Source organism: Centrocercus urophasianus, unplaced genomic scaffold (assembly GCF_019232065.1).
Source record: "Centrocercus urophasianus isolate 14NV4802_14NV808 unplaced genomic scaffold, USGS_Curo_1.0 seq_30, whole genome shotgun sequence".
NCBI classification, from domain to species: domain Eukaryota; kingdom Metazoa; phylum Chordata; class Aves; order Galliformes; family Phasianidae; genus Centrocercus; species Centrocercus urophasianus.
The window spans coordinates 11,792,252-11,813,659 of record NW_024884867.1 but is presented as its reverse complement, the minus strand read 5'-3'; the positions used below and the strand labels follow the sequence as shown (position 1 = coordinate 11,813,659).

The window sequence follows — 21,408 nt, the reverse complement described above, 5'->3', positions numbered from 1 at the left end:
GGCTCCTGTTTTGTTCTGGGCGCGTGTGAGTGCGGGGGATGTGTATATACCTGCCAGGAGAGCACTGTCATGGGAATAGCTGCAGTTCACTTCTTGTCTGATGGTGTGAGGGATTGTTTTATTTCCAACAGCTGCTTAATAGTCAAGGTCCAGTTGGACAACTTTCATTTCTGCTCTAGTGATTGATTGCTACACAACAGAAGATCAAGGAACTCAACACGAAGATTCATTAAGACCTCTCCTGTGCAGCTGGAGTCTAGTTTTAATTGTGCTATCAAGTTATGTTTGTTTTAACACCTACAGACACATGATGGCACAAGTGCTCATAGACATCTAGGAATGTTTTTTATGACCTCAAAAAAAAAGAAGAAAAAAAGGAAGCTGCAGGTCGGTTGTGGCAGTTGTGCTTGCTGCTCCTGTGCCAGCTGTGGGTTACAGCTGCAGGCCTTTGGGGAGCCCCCATATGAGGACTTGGTGCAGTGCATCTTTTTTCCTTCTAAGATGTCTTCGACCACTTGGAAGAGAGTTGTTGTGGAATATCAGCATTCATTCCTAACGTTCTCTTCAAGCTACTTTTCTTCTTTTGTGAAACAAGATGTTGACAGTGCTTTTCCCACACGAATATTCTTCATAGTATGACAACAGAAGCGTTTCCTTCAGTTTTGAAGGACTGAACAGTGCCACTTGCCACATGCCTAGCATTAGCTGGCTGCTTACCCCTGCAGTGAGTTCCTTAGGGAAGGAATGCATGCAGGAATACTTTGTTGGGTTTTTTTGTTAATCCAAGACATGAGTGACAATAAAAAGAACTGTTTATGGATTTTTACTTCTTAATGGACTTTGAATCACTTTCTGTAGTTGAAGTGGGAAATCAGCTTTCATCTGCTTGATTTAAGAAACAGTAGACTGCCTTAATTTTTTTTTGTACAAATATTTTTGCATGGATTGCATTGTTCTTGATGCTTAACTAATGCATCCTATCTCCAAATACGTTGGTTTTACTTCTTCGTATTCTTCTTCCCAGCTGGCAGTGCTGTACCTGATGTGCTTTGGGTGCAGCTGGCCCCTCTGGCTGCCAGAGCACACAGCATTCAACTTGCCATCCACCAGAACTCCCAGAGCCTTTGCTGTGGGGCTGCCCTGTCCCACATGTGGGATCTGGCACTCGCTGAGCTTCGTGCAGTGCATTACTGCCCAGGCCTCCAGTCTGTCAAGGATTCTGCAAGGCCTCTCTGCTCTTGAGGCAATCGACGGCTCCTTCTGATTTTGCATCATTTGCAAACTTGTTTATGATGCTTTTGTGTTCTGCATTCGGGTCCTTTATAACGCTGCTGATGAGAACTGACCCTAAGGTGGAGCCCTGGGGAATCCTTTGAGCCCGGCTGCTTGTGCAGCCTTTGTGCCCCGAAGGGTACTGAGAAAAAGGGTAACAAAAGCTGGGCTGAAATCCAAAAAGAGGTTAGAATCTTTATCTCACTGAACAGAAATATACTGTTCAAATGAGGTCATGTGCAAACAAACATACATTAGAATTGTCACGAAGAGTATTTGGTCAGTGAGTCTGTTTCTCTTTGGGTAGATGGACAGATGAGCTGCTGTTCGTGTTTTGTAATTTCTGACTTTGTATACAGATAGGGATTACAGTAATCTCAGCCAAAGCTTTGGCTTATTACAATGCCTGTTAATAAACTGCTTTTAAAGAGAACCTCTACTGTTGGCAAATCTCAGCAGTGTTTCTAGATGTGCTTTTTGTAGCAGAATGAAATCTATAAAATCCAAACGTGTGGCACGGGCTTCCTTTGTTCATTTTGCAGTTGTGATTAATGTCCACCTCGGAATTGTTTCTTAAGTCTTTGAACACGTACCTGACTGAAGGAGTGCTTCTGTACCTGAGCTGTTCTGCCTGCATTGCTTGCGTGCTTGAGGTTCAGGTCTGTCTGTTGAGTGAAGAAAAAATGAAAAATGCTGACATCTTCTGCATAGGCAGAGTGAAATCAGTGGGATGTAAGGTGGTCTTATGGTACCTAATCTAACTTGGTAGTTCGTAATGTAAAGAGCAAGTAGTGGTAATTCCTGTCAATTGGTTGGTTTTTAAAGGCTGCTTAGAGCAGAAGAACGTGCTTTGAGACTTAGAGATGTGACAACCAGTTACGTTTTTCATGCATCTTTCACATAATGATAACTCTTCAATGGGACAAGAGTTTATTTTCCTTCGTCTCTTAAACTCCTCAGGTTCTAGATGAGATTTCTGAACACGGCATTAGGATTTACCAGCTCCCTGATGCAGATTCTGATGAAGATGAGGAATTTAAAGAACAAACTAGAGTCTTAAAGGCAAGTTTCACTCTTTCTTAATTTACTGTTTTGCTGCAGTGTTCAGGCTTACTGTATGCTTAAAGATAATAATTCCTTTATAATATGCATTGAATATTCAAATTTTGTTCTTGGAAAAAATGTTGATTCTGAATTATAATCCTTTTTAATCCATTCTTTGCTTCATCAGAGCTCCAAATGTAGTATTGTGAGTTTCTTTTTTGAATGTAAGTAACTGCTCACCAAGAACAGTGGTTTGCTGTCTGTTGTCTTGACAGCCTGACAAGCCTTTTAATATGCAAGCAAAAAGAGAATATGCACTTAGAGTTACTGTACTAATTAACAACTTTCGTCTTGTTAGTGTAGATAATAAAGGTTTTAATTAAATCACTTCCTGCTAGTGCTCTGATACTTCCACAGATGCTTGAAGAACACATGTGAAATTCTGTCTCCAGCAACTTTAGTCTGTATCTGAAGCGTGTTTCTGTTGGCTGTTTTCCATGCATGATGTTATGTCAGATGACGAATTATGCCCAATTTGTGTTTCAACAACAGTCAGACGTTCCTAAAGAAAAGTGTCATTTCCTTTGGAGCTGCTGCTAGGACAAACCAATCCTAACAAAGCGACGGGCTTCAGCAAGAAGAGGTTGCACTGTTGAGCACAGAATTTGTTGGTTTTCTGGTGTAGAAGGATTTTATTGAAGTACTTCTGTCAACGTTTCTTTTCCCCATCTCCTGTCTGCTACTTATCACACCTCTGTGCTTTCCTTAAAAGAAAAAAGCAAACAACTGAGTGCACCAAAAAAAATCCCCAGCCCCTCTCCCCCCCCCAGAAAGAAGCCAACCCACTCACCCAACCAAAAGCCAACGCAACAACTTGTTTTGCTCTGTCTCAATCAGGCTAGCATTCCCTTTGCTGTTATTGGATCCAACCAACTTATTGAGGTGAAAGGGAAGAAAATCCGAGGCCGTCTGTATCCTTGGGGAGTTGTTGAAGTTGAGAACCCAGAGCACAATGATTTCCTTAAATTGCGCACAATGCTGGTGTGAGTAATGCAAAAATCACTGCAACCTGGTGATGTAACCCTGCTGGAATGACTTGAGAATTACATGAACATGAATTATTTAATGCCATGGTAGCCCTAATGAAGTGCAGATTGACTTTTTTTTTTTTGCCTCCACTTTTAGCCCTCGGCTTAATTTACCACTGTGCTCCTCTGGTCTGAGCTAAGAAAATATTTTCTGTATTTTAAATGATCAGATAAGGTACATCTTATGTGAACTGTTTTTACGTTGCTATGTAGAAATTGAAGCTTTCTTACAGTGCAGTGGGTGAGGCAGAGAGCCTTTAGATGCTAAAGTAATTGGTGAATCCATGAAGACAAGTGTTCTAAAGGCAAAGCTCAGTTTTCTTATCAGTATAGGAAAGTCTGTGTTAAGTAGGACACCCCCCACCCCTGGTGTCTGTAGCTGATATGGGCATTCTGTCAGTGTAGATGGCTCTAAGTAATTTCTTGTGCTATCTTGCTGTTGTTGTAAGTTTAATTCTGTAGTGCGTTTTTGGTTTTAGTCTCTGCTGAGCAGGGATTGCCCTCTGCTGGTCATCATTTCCAGCAGCATTTCTTTCTCCAGGCAGTTGAAAGCTGCTGGGTGATGCCAGCTGTTACCTTACCCAAGCAGTTCTGCTCAGCTTTCAGTTCCAAATTGTAGTTAATGACCTTTAAGTGTCAAAAAATACTTCAGGAATTAAATCTTTCTGAACGAGTCTTCACAAGCTTCTAACACTGCAGACTCATACAAACAACTCCTTTAAAGTAATGTGTGAACAAGACAGCACGCTGTACGTGGTTTAAGGATATTGGTGGGAGGGTGCTAATCTATAAATCAAAAGACTAGCAAGCATGAAAGCAGAGTCCTGACAAGCTTTATGGCTGATTTGGTATATAAAAATTGTCCTTCTAGTGAATGCATCAATTACATAAAATAACTTTTTGTTTTCAGTTTTTATATTCCCTTTGACAAGAAGCATGAAGCACACAGTATTGCTTTGTATGTTCTAGAACTCACATGCAGGACCTGCAGGAGGTGACCCAAGATTTGCACTATGAGAACTTCCGTTCAGAGAGGCTGAAGAGAACTGGCAAGTAAGTGTCTGCGTGTCTCTGGCTCTGCTTGTGAGTCTCTTCCTTTTTTCTGTGGCACCTGACACACTTCTCTGGAGCAATTCCTCATCATTATTTCTTCTCAACTTTCAATATATGGAGTAAGTGAAATTCATAAGACGTTTTTGTAGTGTTAAGCATGACTCTTGTGAAGTGCCATACAAACAGACAGCTGCTCTTGTCTGCATATCCATTCCCTCTTCTCTATGCTTTTAAGTGGAAGATACATAAAGAAGCAAGGTGTAGACATGATCAGATAAAACCTGTCTGGGAAAAACAAACTCTAGTGGGCACATTTATATAGGCTGTGTAGATCACAGCCTATTAATCTGATGAGATTAAAACTGCCATGTGGGATTTTTTTTCTGCTCCTTCACTTATAGCTGCAGAGAGAAGTTTAGCCCAAGAAACCTTTCTTTGTAATTTCTTTTTCTTTTTTCTTGTAATGCTTCTGTTCTTGGCAAATTTAAGTCCACAACTACTCTCACTACATCTATCTTGATAGCAAGGTATTCTTCTCCCCATCTTGTTCTCTAAGTATTCATCCAAGCGTTCAGATCTTAAACAAGAGAAGAAATAGCTTAAGCAGCAATTCCACAATTGCTTTCATGGGTGATTTTGTTCCAAGGGTAGGTGGTAGGGGGAATCTTGCAGCAAAAAAATAGCAAATTAGCAATGAAGAAACTAAGAAGCAGAGGAAGAAAATTAGAGAGTGAGGATAACAGGAGCTTAGGGATAAGTAGAAGGTGGCATTTTAAAAAATCAATACAAATGTGTTTAAAAAATGTCCCCATTTCCACTATGAGAAAGCATGCAGACTTTTGTGTTGTTACAGTAGCTAAAATGTGAATCTCAGAGCTGTTCTTGGAGACTTTTTCTGTATCCTACATCATCAGTGCGTTCTGTTGTTCAACAGGCCTGTTGAAGAAGAAGTCGTAGACAAGGATAGAATCCTTCAGCAGAAGGAGGCTGAGGTAAGAGAGCTTCTACAACCATTGTTCTTCAAACGCATCTGCCATGCTCCACTTCCAGTGTTCTGCATCAGCTCCTGCATACAGACTGGAAGGGTGGAAAGAAGATGTGATCTGTTGCGTGCAAGTTGCCTGTGCAAGGTGTGTTTGTTTGTATGCGGTGGATATCAGGTTGCAGGAGGGGACTTTTGGTTCTGCAGGCAGAATATCTCTCATCTCCATAAACAGAATTTATGTTTTCTGCTAAGTACCAAAGCCTCTCTGTGTCTGTTATCTACATGTGCTGTTTTAAACATATGTTGGAGTAGACTGGTAGGCCGATGTCGTTTCAGGTGGGCATGCTGTAGCACAAACATGTTAGCAGTGAATTTATCCATGTCTTGTGCCTAAAGAGTAGAAAAGGTTACAGAATCTTAAAAATCCTATGACAGAATTTGTGTGCATATCTCTTAATCTTCTGTCTTGCAGCAAAACCTATAAATTTTCTTTAATACCACTCAATTTTTCTGTCTTTGTTTTCTTACTCTGCTTTCAAGTTGTTGCTAAACCTTTCATCCTGATATTTTTATGTTGGAATTCTAAAGATTCAGAGATTGTGAGCCTATATTGCAATGTAAGTAACATGCTGCCAGTGCTTCTGACTTCTTGCATGGTGGAAATGCTTTCTGCCAGTTGGAAGGTAGCAGATTTTTCTGTTTATCCTAATTTTATCCAATTCAGCTTTGATTCAAGTTCATAAATGAAGGAATGCGTGACTTAAAGGTCACTATATACAGATATAGATATACATGCAGTGATTTGGAGTAAGATATTAAAGTAATAATGCTAATAATAAAACCAATTATGTGTATTTCTGGGATGAAAGATTCAGGCTCCAGTGCCTGCAAGTTTATGAAATATAGTTACTTCAGTCTGTGTGTTTCTTTTTTCCTTCCTAGCATCCATGTTTAAAAATAGCTGACCTTGGCATTTTGACAGAATCAGCTGCCTCTATATTTCCTTTTAGGAATTTTTATTTTTTTTTTTGCTGTTTACCACCATAGCTAGTAGTTGAAAACATGAATTACCAGAGATTGAATGAGATAAATACACTTAGAAAGTCCTGCAGTGATGAAGGTGCAGCTGTGTTGCTGAAGTGATGGCTGTGCACTCGGGGTGCTGGAACTTCTCCAAGGTCTTTGTGCACAACTCAGCTGCCTCCCCTTCCCTGGTGTGAGTGTGTAACAGCAGCAGCTGTCAGTTGGCTGCCAGCAGTGCCAGGTGCTCTGAAGTGTCAGAAGCGTGGTTAGAGGAACACCTCTCTTACTTCTGTCCAGCGCTTCCATAATTCGTGTCGTGCAATTTGAGTTTAATCCCTAATCCTTTAATCCTATTCATCCTGATGTTATTTCAATGATGTAAATTGTATGTGCCCTAGCAGTTAAGTATAAATTTAGGTGTTCTTCCAGAGCTCCTTGTCTTCAGGTTTGTAGCTGAACGCATTCTGCGGTGTTTCTGTGGGAAGCTGTTGGTGCTGCGAGCTCCTCACGGTCGACTGATCTGTTCTGACTGTGCAGACCTGTGTATAATATTTGTATATGTGTGTAACGTAGCTTTTATGTGTTACCGTTAAATAGGTGGAGTCTTGAATTTCTTGACACATGGTCTCTGAAAGTTCCCTCTGGGACTCATCATCTCCGAATAACTGCTGCCCAAGTTGCAGAGGATTAGGTTAGAACTTGGAAAAACAAACAGATTTTTATGTTCTGCGTTCTATTGTCCCTAAGAGATCAAGAAGCTTTGCTGAATCTTCTGTAGATAAGCTGGGATGAAATCCCTTCATCTCCGTATCATCCCTATGCTTCAGACTGGGAAAAATCTGGGGAGGGAAGAAGCACAGAGGAAATGGGCTTGCATTCCACAGCCTTTGCAGAGAAAACAAATATCCATTTCCCCTCCTGCTCTGCATTCCCATCAGTAACGGTGCCTGTTCTATTTACAGCTCTGTCAGGTTTATGTAACCTTGGAAGGAATGAACACTTGGGTTGGTGCCAGGAGCATCGTTATCAGAGCATCACTTTAAAATGAGTTTTTAGTATGCCAAAGGATGTGGTCCCTGGTTCACAGTTTGGAATTGCCAATTTGTCATTTGAATGTGTTGCTTTTGGTAGTGCTTTTCGTTCATCTTCCATTGGTGACCCATTTTTCTGAGCTGGGAAGTGAAAGTAAGAATAACGATAACCACATTCCTTACAGTAAATGTGCTGTAGTTCAGATTGTTTTGACATTGTGGTGTGGATGGGCTCAAATTTAGGAAAGTTTGTAGTGCTGTGCAATACTTTTTTTTTTTTTTTTTACTCTGAAAATATTTTGTAATAAAATCCTTTCAAAGTTTTAACATTTTCCTAGAAATATTCCCTCTGAAGCCTGTGTTTACGTGAAAACAAGAAACAAAGTTCCTCAGATTTAAATACATATTTATATTTAATATTACTTTTTTTGGCTGCTGAGCACTTCGTTCGTTCAGGAGAAGTACTTGTCTGTACTGTGGGCAAAATTTGGGATGAAGTCTTGTAGGTAATGCAGAGCTGTTTACCTGTGGTTTCTGTGTGGGCCTGGAAGCTGTTGGAAGCTGGGATCCCCTCTGAGCTCTGTAACCACTCGGATTTAGAAGCCGGTTGTTTCCTTTGTGTTGCTACAAGTGTTGTATGTGTTAAGCACCCAGTGGTTACATGATAGTTTAAGCTCCCTTTTAGTCTTGGTGAAGTGAAATAGATGGAGTTTATACCATGGTTACATTTACTCTTTTCCTTGTCTGGGAACTTGCAGGAAACTTTCTTTTGTTCACATTTCTAAATGTTGTTTCCTGGCTTTCTGCTGTCCTGTGGATCATCTCTGTGCTGTCGTGTTTCTTTAGGGAACGTGTGCAAGTTCCCTGCAGAATGTATTAATCGTGCTCTTACAGTAAGGGCCTCTATTGCTGTGCAAGACCAAGGTGCTGTAGGCCCTTGCCTTGTTCTGCCCAGTGCAGGGGCAGAGGCATTACTTTGAGTCACGTGTGAAGCGTTAGATTCATCTCAAGATGAAAGACTGTTCTACACCGTGCTTCCAGAGGGGTGAGACACAACTTATTTTGAACTTGTAACACATGGAAATGGTTCTTGTGTCCTCTCTTCACTTGAAGAGGAACATTGGAAGAGACTGGCGTGGTTACCGTGCTGAGTACATCTTGGGTTGACTCCCTGGCTGGGCAGAAGGCAGGAATATTTATTTGTGAATTCTACACTTGAGCTGCCAGGATTTATACGGTGCAGATGATTTCCTTCTCGAGATATTTATGTGTTCTCCCTAAATTCAGTTATGGCTGCTGCTGCTGGGCAGAGCCTGGCATCCTCATAGGCTGTGTGCTGAGCGTGCTGCTATGAGATGCATGGCTGAGGCCTGGAGCAGAGACATTTAGAAGCTGTAGTTTTACAGCAAGAAGAAACCACTCGGGATTGTTTGCATATCAAATGCTCAGCGAAAGCCAGAACAAAATGCAGTGAAAAACTACAGTTGTCTCCTGAAGATGATGTGTGTTCATGTCGCTCTGCTTTCCTTTACTTCTTTTTGCCAGCTTTCTTTTGTTAGAAAGAAACATCAGTGTCTGTTATGTGTGCAGTGTGCCCAGTTGTTCCTGAAAGCCTTCCTGAATTCTGCCAAGAGCTTCAGCAGCCTGCCACTGTTTAGCTAATGGCACAGACTAACACCAGAATCACGTGTAAAAGGAAAACCTTACCATCTTGGTGCTAGTGTCAATTCTTTTGTCTCATCTTAAATTTGAGTCTCCGAGCATATTATTCTTTCATGGTATGGACATGTTCTTATCCCTTAGGTTAAGAGGACATGAGACTTAGAGATGCATTCAAGTCTTAATGTGTGATGTTGACTATTAGCAGAATATTAATTTGAAAAAATCACTGTAATACATGTGGAACAGCATCTTTCCCTGTGATTACTGAATGGTTTCTATTTTGGGAACACTTCAGGGCTCAATTTTAAGTGTTCTTGGGAAAGCTCAAATAGACAAGCTCCCAGTAAAGCCGGTTTTTGCTCTGGTGATAAATCTGCAGTAGGGTCGTTCAAAGACCAGGTGTCCTGCATCTGTACAAATGGATCTTTGAGCCAGTTTTCTTTTACTGTACCAAAGAATCAACACAGCTCTCATGTCTGAATCTTCTTACTTCTTTTCTTTTCCACCCTGCAGAACTATGCCTGCCATCTCTCTGTCAGAGGCTTTCTGACTGTTTAGTGAAAAGATACAGATGGATGTCTAACAGTCAGTGTAGTTAGCTGTAACATGCTGTTCCTGTGATCTCCTTTTGTCAGAGTCAATCTACATTGCAGTCATAGGAGCCTGAGTTAGTCTTTGCTGAACCTGTTCTGCTGCAGCAAGAGATGTGTCCCAGTATATAAGGCAGCTAATTTTAGTGCAGTGTATGCACTTCTGTTTCTTATCTCCCAAATCTGCATCTGAAGCTAGGCAAGGGAAAGTGACACAGGCACCTGTAGCTGCTCTTTGCCAGTTCTTGGTGGGGAGCAGCACATTCTCTGTGCGTCAGTGCAGTTACTTCGTGATGCTTTGAAGAATCTGGGTTGGGAAAAATACAGTATTCAGTTCTGTGAATGAGTTACATGTGCCTGGTTTGGAAGGAGGCAAATAGGATCTGCTTTCTGCCACGGAAGAAAGCATTGTGAGTTTCCTGGATTTCGGCCTTCTCGTGTTGAAGCTGAGAGATGGTCCTAAACATGTGCGTGTTTCTCTTACAGCTGCGCCGCATGCAGGAGATGATTGCTCAGATGCAAGCCCAGATGAGGATGAAGCCTGGAGATGACTAAGATGCTGAATAGCTGGGTGCATCAGGTATGACTTTTCTGACTTGTGTACTCCTCTTACATAAGGCTTTCAAAGTGACTGTTGCCAGTTCTGCACTTGGGCCATGCCTTCATGGCACTTCTAGTAAAACAGAGTGCTGTTCTGGTACATTAAAAACATTATGCAAACACTACTTTTCCATCTGTCATTAAGATTTGCAAATGCTTATCCTCAATGCCTTATTTTTTGGATCATCTGACTTTGGTTTTGCAAGCAAAAAGCTGTTCAAAATATTAGTTTGTCTCTACATAAACAAAAGTAGAGTATTTGGGGTATGTAGACTTCTGAATTTAAAACAAATGAAATTTTAGACAAGCTGGTGAAGTGTACTGAATGCTTGATGGTAGGTATGATATATTAAATGAGATCAGAATGAGTGAAGGAAAAAAAGGTTCTTGTAGCAAATATTCACCCTGTCTTCAGAAATACTCATTTCTTTTTCCAGTTCTTTGGCATGTTTTATTTTTTTAATGCAAGATTAAAAACCAGAAGGATGTGAGGTGTCTTGTTGCTTAACACTGCAGTTTAATACTCCAGTTTTGATTGCTGGTCTTCTGGAATGTAAAGCTTGAATAAAATGGATTATGTTATCCCTCATGACCTCGTGGCAGCTGCCAACATTCCAAGCCTAAAATAAGGAGATTTTTGTTGCCTTTATTTGAACTTTCAGTCTTCCTGTTTATATATTTAAAAAAACAATCTCCTAAGAAATAAACTTATTCACTGGGCTCCTGTTTAAGCAGAAGTTGGTGGTTTTACTGTTAGGTACACTGTAATCTTTAGTAGAAGTAGTTAAGGGGAAGCAGCAGTTCAAGCTCAGGTTTCATGCTGTTACAATTCCAAGTCTTGCAGGTAAAGTAATCTTCACATTATGTCTTCCAATCTCCATAATGAGATATGTATTCCCTGAGCTGGAAATCTAAACACTGAGGTTAATTTGTGGCTAACCATGCAGCATGTGTGATAGCAGGGCCTGGCAGAAAGCTCTCATTTCCTCAGGCAGGAGCTGGTAGTTATTCAGCCTGTTAAATTCTTTAGCCTAAAGTAAAGGTCCCAAGATTTCATGCTGACTTTATCACATGGCCAGACTCTGGCCTCTTGTGAAAATAGCTGTTTGATAGGGGAAACCTCGCATAGTATGAATCGTTATTTCTTGTTGCAAACTAGCACAGTTCTTTCTGCAGCTTACAAATCATGCTTAATCACATGGTATCCCTTAAACTGATACTTGGTAAGTAAAAAAATCTCCCTAAATCTAATTGCTTTGTCCATAGTTGTCGCTTGCAGAGTGCAGGATGTCTGCGTGGTCAGCATCTGGGCACTGATAGGATGCAGCATTCATAGCACAGGTAGCCAGCAGTGCACCAGGTTCTGTGCATTTCACAGCTTCTGGCAATCCTGGATATGGTGTTCATGGAAACAACTTGCAGCACGCCGTGCCCCAAGCTCACTTCGCAGCCTTGGATGCGTTGTAAACAAAGCTGTGAGCATGCCCACATGTATTCAAATGAAATGTTATTTTTTAGATAACTTACTAATCTGGAATACATCTTGGACCACGTCTATGAAGCAGGAAAGCTTCAAAGGAGGTTTAACTGCATGATCTGGTAGTGATTAAGTTTGAACTACGTCTTGTTTCCTTTTAGTATTTCAGTGATTCAAGTACCCAACGTGAATAAACTTGGGAAGCATTTGGATAAGATCTTTATATGCAGAGGTCCTGCTGTTTGGTTGGAATCTGCAAAGCCAGATTCCTGCAGCTGCTTGGGCACTCATGTTGTTCAGCAGTTGTTTTCAGGACAGAACTTGGAACTTGTTTTTACCCCTCAGGTATTGATTTGTAGACTTCCACGTAACTCGTGTAGCTTCTGTGATGCACAGTCAGAGCCACCTTGGTAGTCCTAAGCAGGAGTGTGGCTGCACGATCCTGTGGTGTGAATCCTCAGCTAGAACTTGGCCCAACGGAGGTTTTCCTCATGTGTGCTGTCTGCAGTTCGGGAGGAATGATGAGTTCAGCTTCCATCAGATTTTCATTCCATCAGATTTATTTGTTAGTATTTCTAACTATTTCCAGAGGAAGCAGGAAACTTGTAATTAACAGCAGTTAGTGCGGTGTGCCACGCTGAAGATTGGTATCAGTCTTCTTGTTCTTGTGCAGCTTATCCTGAGCATCTCTTAGGCTCTACTTTTACAGGAACATTTAAGGATCAGCTTATGACAGTGCTCTAACTGAAAGCATTGCCTCTCCTCCAGTTGCTCTTCAGCACTTTTGCTTTCTTTTATGCTGAGAAATGTACATAACTTCATAGACGAGATGTAAAGTTACTGTTTGCACTGCTCTTATTTTGGATAAGTACATCTTTATATTTTCTTTAAAAAATCCGTTAAATATTTTTAATGCACGTGCAGAAATTTAAAGCACACGTAAAGGTGTTTTCAGACATTTTGGGGAAAGAGCAGTGTGGTGTAAATGACCTCATGGGTGAGATGCAGAGAGTGCAGGGCAGGATGGCTACACGTGGTGATGTCTGACCACGTGAAATGCCCACTTCTGGGTTTCAGATGCACCTGGGAACAAGGTGTGGATGCTGAATGCTTTGGGATTATCTGGAAAGAATCTGGCTTTGCATAATGATTAAGATGTGCTGAAGTTAATTCCTTACCCAAAAGACAGTGAGTCTCTATGGTGTTTTATGCTGCAAAGAAGGAATGGCTGGAAATTCTGTTTTTTCTGGTCCTCTCTGAATTAGGGGCATCTTTAAAGACTTACTAAAAGAGTGAAGGGAGAGTTTACTGCAAGCAGTTTCCTTTCCGTTAGCTTTTGAGGCTGATGAGAAGCAGGGCAGGGTGACATATGCAGATTTTTACGACGATGATGTGCTTAAGTTCACAAATAATGTGCAGACTGTGTGCATAGAGGTGTTTGCAGCAGGCAGTGAGGGCTCAGCTAGGCACCGGCGTAAGGTTAGAATAATTCTTGTTACACCAATCTTACAAGTTCGTGTGAAGTTTAATGAAGGCTTCAAAATGAGTTTAAGTTTCATTTATTATTTCCTTTTTAATTTTCAGGATGCGAGATTGCTGCAAAGTGGTAGGGGCTTATTGCTTCTTATCACTGACAGTTCAAATGAAGGCTCAGAGAAAGCAGGGGAGGAGTGGGGCCAAGTTACCAGCAACTAAAACTAATGTAGTAGTATTTGTTGACTCCAGTATGAAATACTCACGGCCTGTTGGAATAAGCCTGTGGTAACTCTACCAGCATGTTTACTGCCTTCTGAAGCAATTATTTTTTCAAGTGAAATGTTTATTGGTAGGGCTTTCTTCTCTTTCCTTTTCTGCTTCTGAAAGTATAGCTCTTTGCAATCTGTTCTCCTCTTGTTCTTACAAATCTGAGTTGTCTGTCTTACACATAGCTTCAGGGTCATACTGGGACGCCGTAACAGCAGTCAGTCTGTGGAAAATAAACAGCCAATTAAAAACGTACTTTTGGTTAGGGAAATGCATGTGGGAAAAAAGGCGTTTTGAGGTAATTATAGCATGTTAGTCCTTATAGTGAGCTGGTGATTTCTGTGGGTGTTAAAGCTTTCTGAGTGACGCTGTTCCGATTTTTGATAAAGGCACCAAACAGGCTATTTCTTCCTCAAGCAAATTGACATCATTTAACTGAAAAACACAAAGCATTGTCATGGCAACCAGTCTTCTAAAATGCTGCTGCTGAATGCCGAATTGATCTGAAAAGTCATTTGAGCAAGTGCAGATCGTGTTGTAGTTTTTGGCAGCTGAAATTGAAAGCCTAGAGAATGTGATGCTTTGGCAAACTTGTAGTATTTGGAACAACTGCCTGGCAGTGCCAGTGGCTGTTTCTCTAGCTAGAAACTGGATTAGAAGAGTGCTGTCATTCTCCAGCGCTGTTCAGCTGTCTTCGTTTTGGAGCTGTTCAACAAACTGTGTATTGATGGGCTAGCACAAATTTTGGTTTCCCTCAGAGGGCAGACTTTGATACAACTGTTTTTTCTTTGCTGCTGTACAACTGAAGCGCTGAATCTGTGTGGCTCCATAGGAGGCTGAAGTTGTACAGAAAAATGTTGGCTGGGTCCTTAGGAGCTGCCTGGTGACTGGTATCCTCCTGCTCACAGCTGGTGCCCACCTGCCCTCGCTGTAATGGGCAGAGACGCTTTGAACAATCATTGTATGACTTAAACCTCCGCACAGAGAGCAGTAAAGCTTTCATATGAATTGTCCATCTGAGAACAACTTGTAAAAATAATATCTCCCTGTTAGTCCGCTTTGCTCTCAGTTGGTACGAGCAGCCATCTTCCACGCACAGTCCGAGAACGTGAGATGAGATGTTGTGCTTGGACTGCGGCCTGGGCTGTCTGCGTGTCCCTGTTTGTGTCTTCTAACAGGAAATCAGTTGTTCGATTCTCCCAGTAGGAAAAACGTTGGGACTTAGAGTGGTAAACTTCAAGACATTGCTCAGAAACAAGAATCTATCGCTGGTAAGGTGCATAAGTCTGAAGCGTTGGTCAGGTCTGTTAACCTGCTGCACCTACATGCAGTCTGCTTGAAGAATCCTGTACGGATTTTTTTTTTCACTCCACAATTTCTGCATGCAAAATCCCCAGGAATTTGTCAGGACCTTTTACAGTAAGGAGTAGAAATAGCAGGGTGTCATTTCTAACAACGTAGGAGAGATGCATCTTCAAAACTACTTTCCCATTGAGACTCAGTTACCTGGAAGAGAGGAGGGACAGATGATGGCACTCTGCAGACTGCACTTTTGCAGACTGAAGGGCTTTCTGAGGAATTTGCTGTCGCAAAACATAAAATGAAGATGACTGAAACATCTAATAGTGAGTTTTCTGATAATTACACATAATTACACCAAGCTGTATCTCAGTATCACTATTTTGTTAGTCAGTGTATTAATACAAATTTATTTTATTTTCATGAAATGACCCCTGGTTAGAGAGACTATCAGATTCCTGATGGATCCCTGTGGAAATCCTGTTTTGTGGGGAAATGTGAGTGTGAGTGGAAATGCATTTATTTGCTTTTCTGTAGCATGCAGATGCTGTGGGAAAGATGAAGTCCACCGTGCAGTGGCTATGGGGACATGTGCAATTCCTGTGAATTTGTACCAGGGCACTTTTCTGTTCCTGCCTCATAGGGGCTTGATATCCAAGGAATGATACAGTTTGAATATTTCCGCCTTTACACTGAGAAATGGAAACACTGCAGCATCTGAGATGGCCATTAGATGGACTGGAGGCAGAAGGTGAGGGGAGGTGTTTATTTCCAGAGCTCCATAGGCATTAGTGGGGCACTTGGACCTCTCAGAGCTGTGCCAGAGCCTGGTGTGTTACCATGCTGGGCCCCTAAATGCTTCAGGCAGCTTTTTACTGAATAAAAGTTTTTAGAGAAACATTTGTAATAGTTCTGGAGCTCTGAGCCTGGTATGTATGATTCGATGGATATTGAGCCTATTAGCACATTTAACGAACTGGTAAGTGTTGGAAAGCAGTTTAAAAGCCAGTTTTGGAGCTGAGTGCAGTTGGCTGGTGACATTTATGATGGGAAAATGTAAGGTGCTGCCACGGACCAGCAAGAGGGAATGGAACAGAGAGTGACTGAAGTTCAGCTGTAACCCCAGATACTGGGGTTGTGAGTAACGACATGAGTCAAAGCTAGCTAACAACTGGACATTGATGCTATCCAGTACTTACAGATTTGTTTTTCCAGGAGTTGTAATGAAGTTTGCAAATGTTTATCCTGGTACAGAAGCTCTGGAATTTAGCTGTGAAGCAAAGCCTTGTGGGAAAACTCAGCTTCTCCAAGTCCTTGCTAACTATTGTGAAGTGAAAGGGTTGTGGCTACATAAAACACAATATGGGGGCTGTTTGAAGAAAGATAATTTAGGTCAGTAAGAAAATGTAACTGCTATAAAACGCATTTCTCTCCTTGGGAATTCAGAACTGTAGAGGCAGATCGGTGCAATGCAGAGCATCTTGGTGTGTGTTCTTTGAAGCCACTGAGGGGGAGGCGAGCTCATGTCTTCCTAAGGCTTTCCAATGCAGGATTCTTGGTGCTGTGTGTGTGAGGTGTGTGTGTATGCTGTGTGTATGCCATGCTGCACAACTGTGCTGTCCATTAAATAATGGTGGGAATGGCTGCAGGTAGAGGCATTTAATGAATACACACTCAGAAAGTATGGGGGAATCTCTCACGTATTAGTGTATAAAAATGGATATAAAAGTCTGTAGAGAGCCGTAGTAACCTAATGCATCATAAAATACTGTCTCATCAGGAGACGGGGAGGAAAGCAGTGAAACAAATGCATGCTGGAAATGCCTGAAACATACTGTGCTCAGTCATGTTTTATGAGCATAACAAGTGGACGTCGTGTTGCTGTGTTGCTAACGTCAGTGCATGCTGGTGCTTACAACCAGAGCCTTGGTGTTTATTGGAAGCACTGTCACAGACACTGGTTACCATTTCTTTCTGATGTGTTTTGTAACAGATCAGAGCTATGCAGGCGATGGCAGAAAATTAGTTTATCTTCCGTATTTGAAGTAACAGTGTAGCACAAGAAATTAATTTTGCCTTTGAATATTAAAGGTGGTTAGCAGTGCGTGGTCTCCAGCTTCAACACCGTAATGCTGCTTGTTGGACTGGATTGTGTGAGGTGAAGGCCCTGCCCTGCTGACAGTCGTAGGGAACTGCTGTTCCCTAACAGTGATGGTTCTGTTCAGGACATGAAGAGTGAAGGACCCCTGGCCAGCTTTCCCTCAGCCTCATCCCAGCTGTATTGTGCAGCTGCAGTCTGCATAGGTGCTGTACTGACACTGCATATTTCTTTTTTGCCATCCAGCTGGGTGCTTAAGCTGAGCTACTTTTCCTACTTGGGAAGGAGTACCTTTGGAGACTGGAGAGCTGCAGGTGCCTCCCAAGTTCCAAATCTGTCACAGCTTTTGTAAGCAGGACCTGATTTTCAGGGAAAGCTGGAATTGTGCTTTCTTCAGTTGGCAAGTAACTAACGACACATGCAAAACTGGGAGTCGTTTTTGAAGTGATAGGTCAGTGCTCCTTCTTTCAGCCGTATGAGTGCTGCTTTGTGAATGCTTGGAAAAATCCATTTGCTTTCCTTTTTTACTGAAGCAGTGTCATAAGACCATGATGTTGTGTTTGTGCGTAACATCAAGCTGGCTGCTTATTTTAGCCCTGGTTAGATGGTAAGTGCTCTTAAATGCAGTTTTCAGTGTCAGAAGTAAAGCTGCACGCTGCAGGCAGACAGAGGTTGCTTCCCCTGTGCAGTTCTGTTCAGCTGAGCCGCAGCGCTTTTTGTAGACGAAGGGGAGTGTGGGTGCTGAAGGCAGGATGCACCTAAAAATGGATTCTCTTGCATGTGCTCTTGATAGATGTGAGACAGATACAGATATCCGTGCAGGTCGTCTAACTCAGCTGATGCAGCTGTAGTGCAGGTCCCTGTGAGTGCTCTGTTCCCTGGATTATGCTGCTGTGCTAGGAGGGGGTCAGGATCAGGATGCCAGAAGCATGCCAGTAGTGCTGGGAATTTGTCTTTTCTAATGCTGTTTGTTTTCCACTTTTGTTCGCAGCAGCGTTCAGTCCTCTAGGTGGACGGGTGCTCTGTTTTCTGTGACCAAGTGGTAACGTTCACATGCAAAAGCCGGATTCTGCAGATCAAGACCTGCATTAAAACACAGAGTCTGAAGATTGTGTTGTAAAACTGCTTGTTTTATATATTCCAAGTTAATCAAGTTATCCTGTATCTTTTTTGATTTTTTTGTTAACACTGTCTTCATACTTATAAATGTGTTTATATTCTCCTTCCTATGCCTTTTGGTACAGAAATGGATAAGCATGCTGTTTGGACTAGGCCTTGTGCTGGGGCAAGGAGTTAATTGTGTATCTAGGTTGTTCTGAACCATTTTGTGATTAGTGCTAAAAGCCTCTGTGGCCTGTTGGCAGTAAATGTGCTCTCATGTATCGTGACTTTCTATTGCTATTTTAAGCCATTCTATATCATGTCAGTTTTTCATAACTCTCTGTGCTTCGGTTCTTTTTCAAGCTTCATCTCTGGTGATTTGTATTTGTGTGATGTATGAGAAAACATACAAACCACTGATGATTCGCCGGCGATGTAAAGAAGCTGACTTTTCTGAATCATTGTGCCTTAAAATACCATGAACACTATGCATGCCAGAAACTTATGTGGATGCCTCTGGAGAGTTGTCTTCAGGTCCCAGTATTGCTTGCAGATATTCCTATGGCAGCGTTCCCAGCTGAGTGGTGGCATGTACCGAACCTTTTATATACCATAACACTAATTTTCATGGAGGTTTTGTAATAAATTGTATCAATGTGGAAAAAGATGAATTCTGGGGTGATTTTTGTTTCCTGCCTTTCTCTATTTTATTTGCATTATTCTGTTTTTTTGATGATTTGTGAGTTGTTGCATTGGTGACATGCAGAGTGTCTTCAAAGGAGTCGTGGTACTTGGCCTGAAGAATGGAAGGCTCTTCTAGAATTTACTGCTGTGATTTCATTTCAAAGCACCTTTCCAAACGTTTTCACTGGAAGTTAGGCAGCACATCTTCACATCTGCTTTTGCTGTTGCTTCTGCAAAACTCAGGATGCATCTGCTGACGCTGGCTGTGTCTGTAAATTGGGAAATGGGATCGCACGCCTGGGTTTGTGAATTGTGGCTGTTGCTGTTCCCTTCGTGCCGTTACGCGTGCGTGGCTCTCATGCATGCTTATGTAGTCCTGTGTGTGTCATATGCATGTAAGTGTAAATTGTCTTGCAAATATGGAATTGAGGTGCTTTGTATTCTGTACTGCTTTGGAGTGTCTGTCGTGTTGCTGTTAGCCCTAATTGTGCTGTCTAGCAAAGAGTGTTTAATCAGGACAGACTTCACAAAAGGCTTGCATCACCAGGGTGCGTATTTGGCCTGTGGACTTAAACTGCATCAAGTGGACATTTGTTATCTTGGCTGCTCTGATGAACTTGAAAGAAGAAATGAAATGACAGATTTGTTTTCAGTTGCAGAGCCACTTCAGGTTTTATGGAGATTTGGATGTTAAACATGTCTGTCAAGAGCCAAGGTGAGAGCTGTAACTGCAAACATCCTGTTTCACATGGGTGGCGTGCCCTTATGTGTGCCTTTGTGCTCCTTCCAGAATTCTGCAGCATGTTTTGCAACCTTCTCCAAATGATGCTCTGTGCCTTTGTGCATGTGAAAGAACAGCCACACCCTTCACCAAAACCAGGGCGTTCTGTTGTGTACTGAGTTAGCTTTCTGAGCCAAGGTAACATGAAAGGTTCATCTTGCAAAAGAAATGAGGACAGTAGGGAAGTAGGCTTCTAAAAGTATCTCTTTGTTTTATTTAATAAAATTAGGGCTTTTTTCCCCGTCTTTCCAAAGCAAGGCATCAAAAGTCACTGTCACAGTTCCCGGGTGGGAGCTCTTACTGACCGGGAGCAGATAGTGATTACTGATCTGGTCTTTGCTTCCTCCTGGCTTGTGAATTGCATCTGCAGCTCTTGGCCCAGTCCCTGGCACTCACTATTCTGTGTGCTTTCCTTTCAAAACGGGCTTAATCTGTACCTCACTTCTTACTGATTGCTGTTAATCTTCAGCTGCTTTTGAACTCCTTTTCTCACGCTACCTCACAGCTCAATGGGGGACGTGTATTCCTTAAGCCAAGCTGCTGCTGTGAGATCTCTGCAGAGCTTTCCTGCGTTGCCCTGCAGTGCCAGCAGTGCCCAGGAGCCCCGCTCTGCCCAGCCATCTCCTGTTTGGCAGGATCAGGGAGCAGGTGCCCGAGGTCCTTCTGGTCTTCATTAGATTTGAAGCACTGTGGCAGACTAATGGCAGCTTCTGAATTGCCGGTGGGGTCATTGGTGCCTTTAATTGCGGTGTGGAGTTTGATGGTCTGTAGTTGTCTGGTCTATAAAAATGAGTATGCTAACGATTGATGAAATACTGTCTCTGATGTTTTGAATCGATGGCTAAAAGCAATCTGGGAGCAAGTTAATGGGTTTTGAAATCTCACATGCCTGGGACTGCCAGCTGCTGGTTTTGGAAGCGTCTCCTTGTTTGGGTACGAGGGATGTTTTCAATGAGTGGGTGGAAGAGATGACGAGGGATGATGACCGCAAGGATCGGAGATGTTGGTATCAGCGGCGGTTTTGTTCCGTGGAGAGGAGGCTGTCCTCGCACTTGTGCGGCCAGCAGCGGGCCCGGCCGCTCCGTTCTGCGCTCCTGGCTTACGGCCCTGTCCCGGCAGGGGGAGAAGCGTTCCCTCCCTGCGGCCGTGGGCTCGGGGCTGCCGCACGGCTCCTATGGTGGCAGTTCAGCTCAGGTCCCTCGGCTGTTCTGAAGTCGTGGGCTCGCGCCTCCTTGGGAGCGTTCTAAATCCGTTGGAGCTCTCCTGCCCCCTCCTCCCGTTATTCCGGCAGCTTTACCTAGAATAACTCAGTGTTGCTCTTAAAATGGCACGCTGGCAGAGGAGCCCGTTCCTGCTTCGCGGAGTAAGTTTGCAGCGTGATTCAGTGCCTCCCCCGACATTTCGGGCTGCTAAATCTGGAAGCGCGTTCCCTGTTTATTCCCTTGGCTTTTGACGTTTTTAGCCGTCCGTCGTTCGAGCGCACAGCGCTCTCCTGAGCCGCGGCGCCCCCCCTGCAGGCCCGGCGGTGCGGTGCTGTGGTGCTGCGGTGCGGTGCTGTGGTGCTGCGGTGCGGTGCTGTGGTGCTGCGGTGCTGCGGTGCTGTGTTGTGGTGCTGCGGTGCGGTGCTGTGGTGCTGTGGTTGCGGTGCTGTGGTGCTGCGGTGCTGCGGTGCTGCGGTGCTGTGTTGTGGTGCTGTGGTGCTGTGCTGTGGTGCTGCGGTGCTGTGCTGTGGTGCTGCGGTGCGGTCCTGTGGTGCTGCGGTGCTGCGGTGCTGTGCTGTGGTGCTGTGGTGCGGTGCTGTGGTGCTGTGCTGTGGTGTTGCGGTGCTGTGGTGCTGTGCTGTGGTGCTGCGGTGCTGTGTTGTGGTGCTGCGGTGC

General features: G+C 43.0%; 1 protein-coding gene across 3 annotated transcripts in view; it reads left to right on the top strand.

Moving 5' to 3' along the window:
• Positions 1-18,737, top strand: part of LOC122165577 (septin-2) — a 31,409-nt gene extending 12,672 nt beyond the window's left edge. For 2 of the 3 annotated variants that reach the window (XM_042828718.1, XM_042828719.1), the window contains exons 8-13: positions 2,233-2,334; positions 3,214-3,359; positions 4,374-4,457; positions 5,392-5,449; positions 10,235-10,328; positions 17,957-18,737. In XM_042828718.1, coding sequence (XP_042684652.1) covers positions 2,233-2,334; positions 3,214-3,359; positions 4,374-4,457; positions 5,392-5,449; positions 10,235-10,303 — 459 coding nt within the window. In that variant the 3' untranslated portion in view covers positions 10,304-10,328; positions 17,957-18,737. The remainder of the gene's footprint in view (positions 1-2,232; positions 2,335-3,213; positions 3,360-4,373; positions 4,458-5,391; positions 5,450-10,234; positions 10,329-17,956) is intronic. The other variant, XM_042828720.1, reaches the window with a different exon arrangement.
• Positions 18,738-21,408: the final 2,671 nt, after the last annotated feature.